At 40.7% G+C, this 18,002-nt stretch overlaps 1 protein-coding gene across 4 annotated transcripts in view; it reads left to right on the top strand.

The window, feature by feature from the left end:
- The window catches only part of LOC139546905 (sodium-driven chloride bicarbonate exchanger-like), a 45,661-nt gene that overhangs the window by 9,495 nt on the left and 18,164 nt on the right, over window positions 1-18,002 (top strand). For all 4 annotated transcript variants that reach the window (XM_071355833.1, XM_071355835.1, XM_071355836.1 and 1 more), the window contains 3 exons: window positions 14,781-14,862; window positions 16,345-16,488; window positions 16,929-17,067. In XM_071355833.1, coding sequence (XP_071211934.1) covers window positions 14,781-14,862; window positions 16,345-16,488; window positions 16,929-17,067 — 365 coding nt within the window. The remainder of the gene's footprint in view (window positions 1-14,780; window positions 14,863-16,344; window positions 16,489-16,928; window positions 17,068-18,002) is intronic.

The raw sequence follows: 18,002 nt of genomic DNA, 5'->3' as shown, positions 1-18,002 counted from the left end.
GCTCTTATCCAGAGCGACTTACAAATTGGTGCATTCACCTTATGATATCCAGTGGAACAACCACTTTACAATAGTGCATCTAACTCTTTTAAGGGGGGGGGTTAGAAGGATTACTTTATCCTATCCTAGGTATTCCTTAAAGAGGTGGGGTTTCAGGTGTCTCCGGAAGGTGGTGATTGACTCCGCTGACCTGGCGTCGTGAGGGAGTTTGTTCCACCATTGGGGTGGAACATTATAGTATTATAGATTATAGTCCAATACTGTATGGAAAGTGGTATTTACAATCTACTATTCTTTCTAACCAGGACTTCAAAAAGAACAGTTTTTAGTTTTCTATCTTGTATTTTTTTCTATTGGATCAAATGGCATTTCAATGACTAAATGGTGAGCCTATCATTATCTGATGTATTGGTACCTAAACAAAATGGTATTTCACAGAAAACTTTGATTTTGCATGACTGAGGGGGGTGAAAGATGTGTGAAACTCCAATGAATGCACAATCAAAGGTTCTGAACATAAGATAGGGGGCATTACAAGCAAGGGCGCCACCTTGGTTTTAGAAGTGGGGTGGGGACGACATAACCTGGCGTGGGTTCTGGGGGTCTCCAATTTTTTGGGGCATCTAATTCTTATTTCCTGTATTTTTACACAATCGAATATACCATCTCCATTTAGAACAAAAAGTAAGCAAAAATACCCACAGTCATCAAACTAGGTAAGATATCATTATTAAATATGTTTAAGTGATTAATAAGACTGAACTAGATCAAAGATAATTCAATAATAAATATTGTGTTGCACCTTTAACCAATAGCAATGAACAATGCTTAAGAAAAGGCAAACACGTTTGATTGTCTTTATTAAGACATTCTCTCTATAACATTTCAGACATAACCGACCAGCCAGCCTGAGCCGCCTGCACGCCCGACCCCCACCAGTCTAGTCAATAACTCGACTCTCTCCCAACACAATTTTCTTCCCAGTTCGCACCTTTAATTTTTTTCATTCCCAAGGGAAAGGTTTGGAAAAAAACACACAAAAAAACACACATACACCTCAAATATACATTAACACACAAAAACAGAAAATCCTCCATACAGTTAATCTCATAGGACTAATAGTGCTGTAGAGCTCTTTTTACTTGCACGCAGTAAGTATTGATTACCCATTTATTTGTCTCTGCTTGCAAATCTTCCTCCTGAAAGGTAGGCTTTATTCTATAGTCCTATGCAAAATGTTGCAAGTGTTGCTGTCATCATTCTTGCTGCTTCCAGTTCAGTAGCCATACCTGCGAAATCAGGTGTGCGTGTCAATTAAATAGAGTAGCCTATAGCCTATGCAAGGGCGGAGAAGCACAGGGAAGTTATCTTTCCAAGGAAATGTAAGTACTCTGCTCCCTTCAAACTACATCTAGCATATTGACTGATATAGCCCAGTAATACAGTATAAGGCTGATGTGAGAATCTCTGGTAATTTAACTTATTTCGTAAGTTATTTATGTGCTTTTGATATTGCCTATAGGGTGCAAAATTGCTAGGACCTTAGCTGGCAAGTGAGCTGCGTCACATATGCCTAAAATAACATTGTGGGATTGCGGTTGGGTTTGGGACCAGTTCTTGGGGTAGCAGGTGAGTCAGACAGAAAGCCAGCGGGAGCGGGATGAAGAAATCGGTCCACGCAGACCTCTGCTGTGCACCATGACAGTGAAGCCTGTAATGTTAGAGCTGTTTATTACTGTGTCAGTGTGAAAAGTAGGGAATTAGCTAGGGAAACTGACAGATCAATAACGTTACATTGCCATACTGACTAATAAATCTCACATTAAATTGTTTGACTGACAGTTTCATCGTTGGATTCAGGTCTAGTGAGATTGAGGCAAAAATCATAGCTAACGTTAGCCAACCTTTGGCCAGCTCTTCCTCTAACGGTACATCAACTGGGGAAAGCTAGCCAAATGTATTTACTTCCAAAACAGGACAAAAAAAGGCTACAAAACATTTCCATACAAACAATAGCTGTTCGTTAGCGATATGAGGTGGCTATTATTACTATCTGATTGATAACTAGAGGCTAGAACTGACCTGGCTGGTGTAACATCAGCCACTAGCTAACATAGCTAGTTTATTCATTCACCTCAGTCGAGAGGGGATAAAACATTAGCTAACATTACATGTCAGTTACAATACTAGCTCAGCACTGCGAATAAAAACTAGTTTCGTTTTTTTCTGTTAAGTTAAACAGCAGTTACTGTACCTTGCCAGCTACATTAGTCAACTAAAGAGTAGCCAGTTTTTGCTCTGCTTGCTTTTACAACTCGGTATAAGAGTGCAACACATGCACATTGAACTATGCTCAACTCTCCCGTGCTGTTCCATCCAGTCTTTCAGAAGATTTGCCTTCACACAGCCTGTCAGCCCGCTCTGTGGTGTCCGAGCGGACCTAAATCCAGCCAGCTGATCACTCCAAACAGCCTATCCGATCGCTCGCATGGTCCTAAAGCACACCGTTGCCACTTTTTTTATCACATTGCAATGATAAAACCTGGGGGTACAAAAATGCAATTTCAGAATGTAGGTGGTGGGGGACATGACCTTCCCATCCCCAGTGAAAGTTGCGCCACCTATTACAAGTGTTATCAGTTTAGAGTTTTGTACATCCTTATCAGCCAGTAGTAACTCATTGTCAGTAATGAGGTTATTACCGTTAGTTCTCCTGAACAGCCCTTGGACTTCTGTGGTTAGATTCTTTCAAACAACAATTTTATTATAAGATTTGCAAAAATTAAGTATTCAACCATTACTAAGAATAGTTCAGAGTTGAAAGCTCAATGAACATAGTTGGATCTCAGCTTTTATAGAAAAAGTACAACCTCTTTTGTCTACGTGTCAGTTTAGCAGATGTGTGGAAAAAGGGGCGCAACATAGTGTAAAAGGTGATTGGTTTGTCTGTGCAGATTAAGATAGCCCAAGGTTGATATCACAAGGGCTCAACCGTATAACTGCGTTTTGTTACAGTTCACACTATAATGTGCTCCAACTTTCCATATGGCTGATTTCCAGCAGATAGTAAAACCACAGGATATCTCACATGCTGCGGTCGCTCCTAAACAGATCTTAGCTGTACGCCCAGTCTTATGACTAAGTCACACAAAGACAAGTTTGTATCAGGTTAGAAAAACAACACTAGCATATAACAAGAAACAATTCTTTAAACAGTGAAACACGGGATAGCATGACTAATTTTGTAATTTTCCACAACATGTCCTCCCTTTTGAGGCTAAGTCTCAACCTAATACAAAATGACTTGCAAGCATTTTCATCAAACAAGCATTACCATGAGGGGAAAATACATATGAATTAAAAATTATAATTCTGATAACATGGTAAAACAAAACCCCTACTATCAATTTTATACAACCCACATTTAGAATGACAGTGTTCAGTGCTTTATGTTGAGTCTATCACTTAAACTCAAGACCCTCAACTTAGCACACATCGACACGGTTAGAATGTAAATTTACAAACAGTATATTCATCTTATATTTCCAGGATTAACTATTCTTATCACTTATGGTAATGACAGATTGGTATCTCATTGGATTCTTAGTCTAAATTACTATACATTTCGCAGTATGTAGCCCTCCACAATCAACCTGATACCCCAAATAAACAATGTTGGATAAGCCTAAATCAATTACGGGCACGGTTGACCACCCCCTCCCTCCCGGCACTCATCCTTCTGGCATTTCTTCACGTTCTTCTTCAGATAGTGTTTCAGTTCGTCCTTCCAATGCCACATGTTCAAAGTGGATGGCCTTTGATAATGTCTTTCACCTATGCCGCCACTGTCGTTTACAGTCCATTATGTCTTGTCCGTTTTCCTACCAGTACACCAATAACATGAGAGAAGTTTGGACGGGATCTCTCTCCATGCTCACTCCATGTGGACTCATGTCGCACTCCTGAGAGAAATGGCATGAGAGAAAAGGCAGTTGATATCTTCTACTGGATGCTGTGTACAGGTTGCTGGCTCGGACTCAGGTCTCACGGTAGAAGTGGTGCAGAACAGGCCCGTATTGAACACCATTTTTGCCATTACTTGAGCTGGTAAAGGGGGATGAGGTTCACACTGTTTTTGGTCAAATTATCCCTTCCATGCATCTAGACACCATCTGTGGTCACCTTCACCAGACCAGGACAAAGAGGACAGACCAGAACAACAGTTTAGTTTAAGGCATTTCTGATTCAGGAAATCCAGACAAATGATTTACTGTGTGACAAATTATGACTACTACCAATATTCTTAATACAGATTTCTAAAACAAATGTCAAAGAGAATAACAATACACAGTTTAAAAATGGTTTCCCTAAATTGGCTTTTACTCCCCTATCATCTTGGTGATCTCACTGCAAATTTGCCGGCTCAGGGAGTTAGAGAGCTAACCTTTCGGAAGAAATCCCAACAATCCAGCAGACCCAATCTGGTGAGATTTGTTATTGAAGCAAGACAAAAACAAACAAACAACACAACAGCAGCAATACACTTCTTCATATAAAACTAGAGGTGTGGAAAAAACTACACATATATCACTTGAGGTGGGAAAAACTTCAATCCATTTGGAGTAACTTTCAACCATTACCAAAATATATTTATTCCTTTTATAGGCAGGCATGTGAAGAAAACTAATTTGCATATTTACCAAAGGGCCACAGGGGACCGGTAATTAAAAAAACAACACTGCCTGTTAAATTAAAAATAAATGAATTCGAAGAAAAAATCGAATTAGCATTACAACTCTTGATAACTCCATTAAGGAAATAATTATATCCCATGAGGTAATGGTAAAATAGACTAGAGACAGGTGTCCCTCATTCAGGGGCAGCGCTCTCTCTCTCTCCTTCGTGTTCTGAATCACACATAGGAATATTGCTAGATTATTAACTTCTTCCTAACTATAGTGTTTACATAGCCCATTTTAAACTCACCCAATGTCTCCAGTCTTTCTAGTGAGGGTGATCAGGTCTCACCAGGAAGTCAGAACAGAGGTCAGAGGTCAGTCAGCCCTGTTAAGTATTTTCTTTCCCTGTACTTCCGAAACCATTTAAAACCATTTGAAATAGTTCCATCATTCTGCGTACCCAGTTTACAACCAAATTAAAAAAGACCCCACACAATAAATAAAACATGGTATTAACACCACTACAAAATATTAATAACCGGTGGGTTGTGTGCCCATGTGTGCTGGTGTGTTTGGTAAAACGTAGACAAAAACAAACAAACCAATGGTCAGGCCTTACTTATTTGGGAGCTCCCTCTACGGCCGGATCGTGTATGTTTATACATTACAAAACTGCAGAATTTCACTAACTGTTCTCCCAATTGGGAAACATTTCAAAGAGAGAGATAGGGACAGCCCATCCTCTCCTAAAATAGAAAATACATTTTTTTATTAGTTTTCACTTTGCTAAATCTTAAACCCTTTTACTTTCCAATTAATCTACATCTCTGTTTCCTTTAACTCAGAAGCCCTCTCAATCACCATTACCCAGTACATTTCTCTTCTACTCTAACACTTGTTTCCCTCTACAATCACTACTATACGCTTTCTCTTTCTGTCTAACGTTACTTTACCAGGTGAACAAAAGGTTTTAAGTTATAGACAAAACAAAACATGATAACTTCTGTTCACAGGTATGCCACTGTCCTCCCCCCACTCATTAATCGTTTTTTGTCTAAAATGTAAAAGGTACTTTTAATTAGCTTGACAAACGCCTCCTCACACTATTTACTCCACTCTAATGTTTTGTGACCCCTCCTCCCTTTCGTCAATTCTCCAACCGATTATTGGAGGACCAAAAAAAGCTGATACCGATTAATCGGACGATTTTTATATATATTTGTAATGACAATTACAACAATACTGAATGAACAATGAACACTTTCATTTTATCTTAATATAAACATAAATAAAATCAATTTAGTCTCAAATAAATAATGAAACATGTTCAATTTGGTTTAAATAATGCAAAAACACAGTGTTGGAGAAGAAAGTAAAAGTGCAATATGTGCCATGTAAGAAAGCTAACGTTTAAGTTCCTTGTTCAGAACATGAGAATGTATGAAAGCTGGTGGTTCCTTTTAACATGAGTCTTCAATATTCCCAGTTAAGACGTTTTAGGTTGTAGTTATTATAGGAATTATCAACTATTTCTCTCTATACCATTTGTATTTCATATACCTTTGACTATTGGATGTTCTTATAGGCACTATAGTATTGCCAGGCTAATCTCGGGAGTTGATAGGCTTGAAGTCATAAACAGCGCTGTGCTTCAAGCGAAGAGCTGCTGGCAAACGCAGTAAAGTGCTGTTTGAATCAATGCTTACAGGCTTGCTGCTGACTACCACCGCTAAGTCAGACTGCTCTATCAAATATCAAATCATAGACTTAATTATAATATAATAAACACACCGAAATACAAGCCGTAGGCCATTAATATGGTCAAATCTGGAAACTATAATTTCGAAAACAAAACGTTTATTCTTTCAGTGAAATATGGAACCGTTCCGTATTTTATCGAATGGGTGGTAACCCTAAGTCTAAATATTGCTGTTACATTGAACAACCTTCACCCAATATCGGCTCCACTTCCGTTGCCATGTAACATTATCCGGGTATTGTTACTGGTCCTATGGTCAGAGACATGGATAGTAGTTGTATCGCTTTTGATTCTGCCCATTTCCCCACTAAATATAAGAAGACAGCTTGGAATGATAGTATTTATGTCAAGAGAAGAAGGAGCTGGATTATGTTTTATACAGATTAAAAGTCATTTATTTTTATGGCATAAAATGCTTTTCTTTTAAAAGAAGTGCTTTCATGTCTGTGATCCTATGTGTGTGTGTGTGTGTGTGTGTGTGTGTGTGTGTGTGTGTGTGTGTGTGTGTGTGTGTGTGTGTGTGTGTGTGTGTGTGTGTGTGTGTGTGTGTGTGTGTGTGTCTGTGTGTGTCTGTGTGTGTCTGTGTGAGAGGTGACTCAAATGTAGAGCATATGGCACAACAAACTACCGGATCCTTCAAACATTTGCAGGCCTATCCAATGTTACAGTATGTTGCTGACAGTCAATGCTGATAAACCAATCAAAGTGTAGACCCGTTGAGCAAGATGGACAAAAACACAGCATCCAATGGCACTTTGTAGGGGGCAGTATCATTGAAGTGCTGCAATTGCTAGCCTCCCCACAGTTCACTTGCTCTACCTGCTAGCTGTTTGAAGAAATATATCTTCATATGTCCATGCTTCTCTCTTCTCTCTCTGCTGTGTGCCACTCTCTCTCTCTCTCTCTCTCTCTCTCTCTCTCTCTCTCTCTCTCTCTCTCTCTCTCTCTCTCTCTCTCTCTCTCTCTCTCTCTCTCTCTCTCTCTCTCTCTCTCTCTCTCTCTCTCTCTCTCTCTCTCTCTCTCTCTCTCTCTCTCAGCTGTCTCTTCAAAGGTGCCCTTGAGGCCGGCAGACAGGCAGTGTATGTATCTCTTGCGGACGTCACTGAGTGGGCTGGTGACGTGCACGCTCCTGCTTCTTCCTGCAGTACCAACCTCCCCCATTTCCTGGGAGTTCTGGTCATATGTCCTCCAAGCTGCCACATGCACACATTAGCAATTGCACTTATTCGCGTCGTAAGTGACTGGAAGGCACTAAATAAGGCATGTTAAAACGTAGAGCTGTGAACGACTGTGAAGGCTTGAACAGAGCTCTGAGGATTCAGTGGCCTTGTCAGGCCAGCTGTGTGTCTGGGGACACAGCAGGTCGTGCTAGAGTAATAGTACTAGCATAAGTACTTGGATTTAGATGGAACACTATAGGGGTTGTGTTCCACTCAAGCAGGGGTGAGAGAGACAGCTTGAAGTTGTTGGGTTGTTGGATTTCCTGGTCATCTCGGCTATTCATAGGTTCTTATGGTTTGCTAGTAGCAACATAACATTTGGACTACAACAGCCATCCTGAGACCATAACCCAAGTCATAACAATGACAAAGCATAAATCACTTATTTATTGCTGTTGCACCTGCTCACAACCTTGTGATTTATTATCAATGTCATGTTTGGGAGTGGAAGATTTGTCAATGTGAGTCTGTAATAGACATTAATAATACATCACATCTGGACAAGGTCTGTTTAGGATGAAGACTGCTCAGTCTCTCTCTCTCTCTCTCTCTCTCTCTCTCTCTCTCTCTCTCTCTCTCTCTCTCTCTCTCTCTCTCTCTCTCTCTCTCTCTCTCTCTCTCTCTCTCTCTCTCTCTGGTTCTCTTGCTCTCTCACTCTCTCTGCCTCTCTCGTCATCCATCTCTCTCTCTCTCTCTCTCTCTCTCTCTCTCTCTCTCTCTCTCTCTCTCTCTCTCTCTCTCTCTCTCTCTCTCTCTCTCTGGTTCTCTTGCTCTCTCACTCTCTCTGCCTCTCTCGTCATCTCTCTCGCTCTCTCTCTCTCTCTCTCTCTCTCTCTCTCTCTCTCTCTCAATTCAATTCAATTCAATTCAATTGACTTTATTGACATGGCAAGTTATTATTACTTACATTGTCAAAGTATACATATCGAAAACTTTAAATAAAATATATATGTATATATATACACAAAATATATATATATTTATATATAAATAAATGGTGGGATTAACAGCAATAATAATAGTAGTAGTGGACATGGGATTACCATTAATAACAGCTACAACAACAATATTAATCAGAACAACAATACATTAAAGCAACAGTAGTAGACCAGTGTCAACATGACTGAGAAGACACATGACCTGGTACGAAAGACAAAACAAAACTAAGCTAAATGGGAAATATTATCAACATTACTTTGCATTTTTTCACTGGCTGTCCCTCAGGCTGTGGCAGGAGGACACATATTTGGCTGCCAAAACTGCACATTTTGGCTTTTCACCCAATAAATATTTGAATTTTTCTTCATCTTTTATAGTTTCAAATTCTTTGTATTGAATTATAATTTTGGGAAAGAAATATGCTCTTAGGTCTGAGTATTTGTCACAGTGTAGTAGGAAATGCACTTCTGTCTCTACCTCTCCCCTGGAGCAGAGTGAGCACAGCCTGTCCTCCCTGGGCAGCCAGGTTTGTCTGTGACGACCGGTCTCTATAGCCAGACTGTGCTCACTGAGTCTGTACCTAGTCAATGTTTTCCTCAGTTTTCTATCAGTCACAGTGGTCAGATAGTCTGCCACCATGTACTGTCTGTTTAGAGCCAAATAGCATTGAAGTTTACTTTGATTTGTTGTGGTGTCTTTCCAATAGGTTATATATTTTTCTTTTTGTTTTGTGATGATTTGGTTGGGCCAGATTTTCTGAGGGCTGTCCCGAGGCTCTATGGGGTTGGTTTGGGTTGGTGAACTGAGCCTCAGAACCAGCTGGCTGAGGGGACTCTTCTCTGGTTTCATCTCTTGACATTGTAGAGCTGTGTGATGGAATGTTTTAGGGTCACTTGTTTTTAGATGGTTGTAAAATTTGATGGCTCTTTTTTCTATTCGAATGAGGAGGGGATATTGGCCCAATTCTGCCCTACATGCGTTATTTGGAGTTTTTCTTTGTACTTGCAATACAGTCTTGCAAAACTCTGCATGCAATACTTCAATTGGATGTTTGTCCCATTTAGTAAATTCATTATTAGACAGCGGACCCCATACTTCACTGCCATATAGAGCCATTGGTTCTATAACTGATTGAAAAATTTTGAGCCAGATTCTAATTGGAATTTCAATTTTGATGTTCCTTTTAATGGCATAGAATGCTCTTCTTGCTTTGTCTCTCAGCTCATTCACAGCCATGTGAAAGCTACCTGTGTTGCTGATATTTAGTCCTAGATATGTGTAGTTTTTGGTGTGTTCTAATAGAACTGTGTCCAAATAGAATTTATATTTGTCATCCTTATTTCCGGACCTTTTTTGGAATATCATTATATTTGTTTTTTTTAGGTTAACGGTCAGAGCCCAAGTCTGACAGAACCTGTGAAGATGATCTAGGTGTTGCTGTAACCCCTCTTTAGTGGGAGACAGCAGCACCAGGTCATCTGCGTACAGCAGACACTTGATTTCAGTGTTGTGTAGGGTGATACCAGGTGCTGCCGATTCTTCTAATGTTTTTGCCAATTCATTAATGTAGATGTTAAATAATGTTGGACTTATTGGGCAGCCCTGTTTCACTCCCCGCCCCTGAGAGAAGAAGTCTGTTTGCTTGTTGCCAATTTTAACCGCACATTTGTTTTTAGTGTACATTGATTTAATAAAATCATATGTTTTCCCTCCAATACCACTTTCTATTAGTTTATAAAAAAGACCTTCGTGCCAAATTGAATCAAATGCTTTCTTGAAATCTACAAAACACGAGTAGATTTTGCCTTTGTTTTGGTTAACTTGTTTATCAATTAGAGTGTGGAGGGTGTAAATGTGGTCTGTTGTACGATAATTTTTTAGAAATCCAATCTGGCTTCTGCTCAGGACGTTGTGTTCGTCAAGGAAATGATGTAGTCTGCTATTTATAATACTGCAGAGAATTTTGCCCAAGTTGCTGTTAACGCATATTCCTCTGTAATTATTTGGGTCAAATTTGTCTCCATTTTTATAGATTGGTGTGATCAATCCCTGGTTCCAAATATCGGGGAAAATACCTGCAGTGAGGATAATGTTGAAGAGTTTGAGTATAGCCAATTTGAATTTGTGGTCTGTATATTTGATCATTTCATTTAAAATCCCATCAGCACCACAGGCCTTTTTGGGTTGGAGATTGCATATTTTTTCCAATAATTCTTCTTCTGTAATTTGGGTATCCACAGGATTCTGATAGTCTTTGAATGCTAATTCAAGGATTTGTAATTTATCTTGTATATCTTTTTGTTCTGGGCTCTTTGTTATATTGCTGTAGAGGTTTGCAAAGTGATTTCTCCACATATCCCCATTTTGGATAGCCAACTCCTCATGATGAGGTTTGTTTAATTTATTCCAATTCTCCCAGAAGTGGTTTGATTCTATGGATTCCTCAATTCCATCCAGCTGATTTCTAATGTGCTGTTCCTTTTTTGTTCTTAGGGTGCGTTTGTATTGCTTCAGTGTTTCCCCATATTGAAGGCGTATATTTTTGTTGTCTGGTTCTCTGTGTTTTTGATTAGATATATTTCTCAATGACTTTCTTAGATTTTTGCAATCATTATCAAACCATTTTTCATTATCTGTTATTTTTGGTTTGCTCTTATGCTTCTTTAGATTAGCCAAGGAGACTAATTTGTCAAATATAAAGTTTATGTTCCTAACGGCCAAATTTACACCTTCATTGCTGAAGGAGAATGTTAAGGCTAAAAAGTTGTCCAGGAGAGATTGTATTTTTTGGCTACTAATTGCTTTTTGGTAGATGTCTGTACTGTTTGCACTCCATCTATAGGCTTGTTTAGTACCATGTAATTTATTGGGCCATGATGCTTCATGGTTGGGTTCTGCTCTTCTCAGATACACTGTGATTTTACTGTGGTCTGAGAGAGGTGTTAGTGGGCTGACTGTGAAGGCTCTGAGAGACTCTGGGTTTAGGTCGGTGAGGAAGTAGTCTACAGTGCTGCTGCCAAGGGATGAGCTGTAGGTGTACCTACCAAAAGAGTCTCCTCTCAGCCTGCCATTGACTATGTACAGACCCAGTGTTCGACAGAGCCTCAGGAGCTGTAATCCATTTTTGTTTTTCACTTTGTCATAGTTGTTTCTGTGGGGGTATGTGGGGAGGGAAAGGTTATTGCTTCCTGGTAGGTGTTTATCCCCATGACTGTTAATAGTGTCTTGTTCTTCTGCTATTCTAGCATTCAGGTCTCCACAGACCAGTACGTTGCCTTGGGCCTGAAAGTGACTAATCTCTCCCTCTAGAATGGAGAAGCTCTCTTCGTTGAAGTAGGGTGACTCTGAGGGGGGAATGTATGTGGCACAGAGGAAGACATTTTTATCTGTCAAGATAGCTTCCTTGTTGATTTTTAACCAGATAAAGAATTCTCCTGTTTTGATCAATTCGATTGAATTAATTAGTTCAGATTTATACCATATTAGCATTCCCCCTGAGTCTCTGCCCTGTTTGATTCCTTTTAATTTAGTGGATGGTATGATTATCTCCCTATAACCTAGTGGACAGCCAGTGGAAACATCACCTCTGCACCATGTTTCCTGTAGTACTAAAATATCAACATCATCAATTTCTTTCAGGAAGTCTGGGTTTCTGCTCTTTAGCCCAAAAGCAGAGGACTTCAATCCTTGTATATTCCAACATGCAACGTAAAAAGACTTCATAACTTTTTTTTTTCTCTTTTCTTTACCTTTCAAAATGAGACAAACACTCACAATCCAAGAAGAACCATTAAAATAGGATTTTTCAATTAAAGTAAACTCTTATTTTGCAAATGTGATTTGTTTATCATTTAGATAGAATTTGTGTCATGCCACTTGGGTGGATGTAGTGTGAGAATGGTGGAGTTCTTGTGCTCATCTTACCATGACCCTCGGCCCATCACATGTGAGCATAGTAGACTCAGCATTTGTTTAATGTCACTCATTTGGTTGGTGGGGGCTGGGCCAGTTGCTCCTCTCACAGCCTGTGCGTAGCTCTGCCTGCTGGGCTGTGGCTCCTCCAGGTGTGGGTCTGCGGTGGGGAGGAGGGGGGTGGTAGGCCTCATCTGGGTGGCTCTGAAGCTGGGCTGGGGTGGTCTGTGCTGCGCTGGCTGTGGTGGGCATTGAGGTTGGTGGTGCTGTGGTCGTGGCTGGGGGGTCCAGGGTGCTGGTCCGGGATGTTGTCTCGGTGATCTCGGCGGGGTGGAGATTGCTCCGCTGTTCCTGGGTGGAGAGTTCGGGCTGCGGTTTAAAGCGACGTCCTTGAGAGTCTTGGCAAGGATGGGGACTGTCTCCCTGTACAGGTGAACATGGTCATAGAGACAGTCCAGATCGAGGGTGGGATGGTGGGCCAGGTGTACATTGGGTCGCAGGGCACAGTCCCGGGATAGGCTGGCGTTTATTCTTTGGATTGTGGCAGGGTGGAAGTCCCTCCTCTGTAGAAGGGTTGACACTATGATTCTTGAGTTGGGGAAGATTGCGGAGGCCTTCTCAATCACTCCCCGTAGTGAAGTCGCCACCCTCTCCTGCTGAGCTCTCTCTCTCTCTCTCTCTCTCTCTCTCTCTCTCTCTCTGGTTCTCTTGCTCTCTCACTCTCTCTGCCTCTCTCGTCATCCATCTCTCTCTCTCTCTCTCTCTCTCTCTCTCTCTCTCTCTCTCTCTCTCTCTCTCTCTCTCTCTCTCGCTCTCGCTCTCGCTCTCGCTCTCTCTGTCTCGCCTTCTCTCTCGTCATCCCTCTCTCTCTCTCATCATCCTTTCTGCTGTCTCACATGGGTAGACATGTGGCTATCACACAGTAGAAGCTGCATCAGCAGCATTCATCACTAATCACCCCAAGTCACCCACTTCTCAGCACCACACATTTGACACTTTCACACTTCACGTACACTCTTTTTCCTCCTTCTATTATTTTGGCTAGCAGAGGCATTTTGCCGTGCAGGATTGTGTGTGAGGTGCCAAATGTGTTAAAATTAGTAACTGCATCACAGTTAATTCACAATGGGACTGAGTGGTTATTCACTCTGGTGGTAAGTGTTTTGAGAAGAGGCTCTCTCAGAGTGGGGCTTTGCTAAACATACACAGTATGTAAATCCTTACTATCCAGCTGTCTTTAATGAAGTATTCTGAGGTTAACCTCCTTTTTATAAATGTCTTATGTGTTATGTTATGTTGCCCTGTTTTAACCTTCTCTTGTCCCAATACTTGGGTAGCATACGTACTAGTTTATGTTTCTTGTTACTCTGAAATTTGACAGTAATGAATACACCAGTCACGGTCATGTAATAAACTCTTGAGTGCTTTGTTGTTTACTTTCTAGTAGATATTGAGCTGGCCACATTGAAATGCCTAGGTGACCTGGCTACTACGTGCATGATGCAGCTCCGAGACAACAAGCGCGGTGTGCCGTTCTGATTAACCGCATTGTGATCAGTCTGATTCACTGCACCTCAAAGCAACAGTGCCTAACGAGACTCCTGGGTATTATGGATGGAGTCTGTTTTAAAGCAAATATATTCTCCTGGGGAAGATAATGACTGTGTAATCACTATAGGGATTCAACATTGCAATTGTTCCCATTATGGAACAAAATTGCCATCAAGCAATGCACACATTCACTACTACACCACTTTAGGTTTCAGTTGTTGATTGGCTGCTTGGCTGGTTTAGAGGCCTGTACGACAATGTGTTTGTCGATTATGACTACAGTATTTTCTCGATTAGTTGAGCAGACTTGCTATTAGTTGCCATGGAAACTGTCTTATTAAAGTGGTTAGTGTGTTTATTCACTGAGCCCACTATGGAAGCACACAGAAGAGATTGTGTGTCTCAATGGGTTTCTTTCTGGTTACATAAAGATGAAATAATAAAAACAAATTTAAAAAAGGTCAACCGCTATTAAAATGCTCTCTGCTGTAAATATCAACACAAGGACATGCTATCTTAATACCATGGTTTAGACTACAGATATACCCTTGATAAGGCTTTTTAAGTGATATTCAGTAGCCTAAAGTCACATACAAATTTGACACAACGTTAGAATAATGACGTGTGAAGAATAGAAAAGTAACAAGGACAGACAATTTCTGACCATTTCAATCATCCTCTAACAATAGATACTGACAGAACTCTGTCTGTCCTTCACAGAGAAATGATGAAGAGGCTGTGGTGGACAGAGGTGGAACCCGGTCCATGCTGAAAACCAACTTTGAAAAGGAGGAACTCGAAGGTACACCAACTTTATGAAGTACAATGCCTTGAGGCCTTCATTCAGTTTTGAGGAAGGAAGACTCGAAGGCCACCTACATGGCATCCAGAGAATAGGTTGTTTTCTAGACTGAGGCATCTCCTGCTGAGACAGAGGCTGTCCTAATATGGACTCCGTACCCATGAGACTACAGAGGGTGGCAACGAAAGAGCTGCTTGAGCACACAAAAGCACACAGTAACAAATCAAGAGTCTGCAGAACCATTTATGCTGAGCTTTCAAGGACTTTACTTACAATTCTTTTCATCTACATTTCCAGCCATGCATTCATCATAGCACTGAAGGCAGTGATTAGTCCTGATACCCTAGTGTTCGTGGCTGGGATAACTGGGATTGGTTTGAACAGCAGAAGCTGCTAGCTGCCTGGCCGTAGCCCCAGGCCTGAAAGAGCACTCACAAAGCTGTGTTTCTCCCTGAGGAGAGAGCAGGCTGGAGTCAGGGTGGATTACCCTCACACTGTCACAGCACCACATCTATTCAGCCTCACTGATATCAGCAGGGTGACGATCCACCCCTTCTGCCTGCTCATCCTCCCCATTCTGCAGCTCTGGTTGTGTACACCATACGGTTTGTTTTGAGTTTCTAGATGAGACCAGTGTGAATGACTCATCAATTACAGAATATTAGACATATTTATATAACTATTTATACAATAATCATGCACACACGATAAAATATTTGCCATTTACAGATGGTAAAATATACTTTGCAATTGGTGTACTTCACTCAATAGTTTGCTTTTCCTGTATTATTTTGACAACTGTGCCATTTATGTAACTCAGTTTAACAGTAATATTACATCGAATATGAATAAATATCAAAACTGTTTGATATCAAATATTAGCTTTACATGTCAAATCTGTTCACTATTTTTAGGTGAGTTTTTATTAAATGATTTATTCATCCTACCAGATGATGCTCTAAGTTTTTTTTTAAGAGAACCCAAGCCTGTGTGGTACTTCTGTGGCAGATGTTGAAGCTAAAAACATTCCCAGAGATGTATTTTTAGACTTAGACTGATACAAAGTAATGATATCAGTAAAAGGGTTGCATGCATGCCAGTTCTTTAATGTCAAAGAGATGTGTGGTAGGTATCGCTCAATGAAATACCAGTGACATGACCTTAGAAGCATGAATCTAGATGATTAGAATATACAGTATATTCATTCAATTTGGTAATGCGTCATTTTATAGCCCTGTGTAAGCTGGTATTTACTTGGTATATACTGTATTGCGTAACGAACTAAGTCAAGTAAATTGTAACCCATAATTTATTTTTTGTGGGCATATTGCTGTTGGAAGTTGACCCATATATACAAACAGAAGAGGCAGACTGAATCAGTAGCTTCTCTGAATGTAATAATTTATCTTCTCGTATACTTCTTACCTTATTCTTCATTATTTTGTCTAATCTTATTTCTCTCTCTGTGATGGCTGCCTCCAGGTCACAGGACACTCTACATCGGGGTACATGTCCCCCTGGGAAGGAAGAGCCATCGGAGGCATCGGCATCATGGACATAGACACAGGAAGAGGAGCAGGGAGCGGGACTCTGGAGTGGAGGACGGAAGAGAGTCTCCCACATACAGTAAGTCTTGCCAGTCTAGCTGGCTGGCACATTTCAAAGCAGCAGTCAAAGTGTCTGGTACTTTGGGGTAGAACAATGCAATTTTCCTCCTCGTCTGTTCTTACAGTATATCATATTTGTATCATTTTATAAGTTATAGGATTCTGTAATCATATGCTAAGTCTATATGGCTGCATAATGCAATTCAAAAGAGGGGATTCTGTCTACACATTGCAAAAAATATATACATTTGGATACAAAACTCAACGTATACTCATCAAATATACTCATCAAATATACTAATGAAAATAGTAGCTATATTTATTTTTACAAAAGTGAAAAAGTGCAAATGTGCAAAGTTCCCGAAAGTGTATGTGCATAACGTTCTGCAGAGCTCCGTAGTCAGGGAGTGTGTATGGCAGACAGTACTGTAAGTGATGACCTTACTTGACCCTGTTCAGACACGCCATCCCAGAGAGTGCAGTTCCTCCTGGGCACAGAGGATGACGATGAGGAGCACATCCCCCATGACCTCTTCACTGAGCTGGACGAGATCTGCCTGAAAGACGGAGAGGAAGCAGAGTGGAGGGAAACCGCCAGGTAGAGAGTCACATGACACACCCCTGGCCCATCAGCCAATCACGGACAAGTCCATGTTATTACTGAAAGCTTTTAGTCAACTCCAACGTGATCCATAGGTTGTTTTTTTACCTGTTGCTTTTTAATCATGCTAACTGATGAAATTATTATATATAATATGATTTATGATCTATAATTTATTCCTCATTATAATATCTTAATGTCAGAAACATTAAACAACTGTTACCTGAAAGAGTTAACGTTACATAAAGAGAGATTGTTGTGTAACCTTGGAGATGGGTTATATAAAGCTCTAATTATAAAGACTGCTGCATGAGCAATACATGGGAGCCCAGCTCTAAAGGAAATGCTTGTTAACTTGTAGTACACAAGCATAATGTCTGGACTGGAGAACTATCCTGTTGTGCAGTACTATCTGTGCTACAGTGCATCTAGATACAAATGTCACGTCACATATTGACTGACAGAGCTTTACTTGCCATAGCTTGTCAGTCAGTCAGTCAGTCAGTCAGTCGGTCACTCAGTTAGTCAGTCCCTGCCACGGTGTACGGTGTTTAGTTGTCCTGTGAATAAAAACATGTTTATGCAGACACAGAGTGACACTTATTCTGTATTGTCTTGGGAAAGTCACCTGTTGAAGTGTCCTATGGTAAAAAATGCTTTTTTGGATGAGCAAGTCCCTCAGCCGAGCACCTGATTCCCTTTTTTGTTCAAGCTGGGCTGAAATGCATTTGGGTAGGCTTTTGGGTAATGTCTGATGTGTCCTTGGTGTCCCCATCAGTGTAAGCTGAGCTCTATCAGCACATGGCTTCCAGATGGCTGGACAGCTGGCTGTCATCTATCCCCTGGTCCCTTGGCTCAGTGTTACTGGTCTGCACTCTTAGAAAAAAGGGTTCCAAAAGGGTTCTTCAGCTGTCACCATAGGATAACCCTTT

The sequence above is a fragment of the Salvelinus alpinus genome, chromosome 20 (genome assembly GCF_045679555.1).
Source record: "Salvelinus alpinus chromosome 20, SLU_Salpinus.1, whole genome shotgun sequence".
Taxonomy (NCBI): Eukaryota; Metazoa; Chordata; class Actinopteri; order Salmoniformes; family Salmonidae; genus Salvelinus; species Salvelinus alpinus.
Note: the sequence above shows the minus strand (reverse complement) of the source record. Positions and strands in the feature narration are given on the sequence as shown.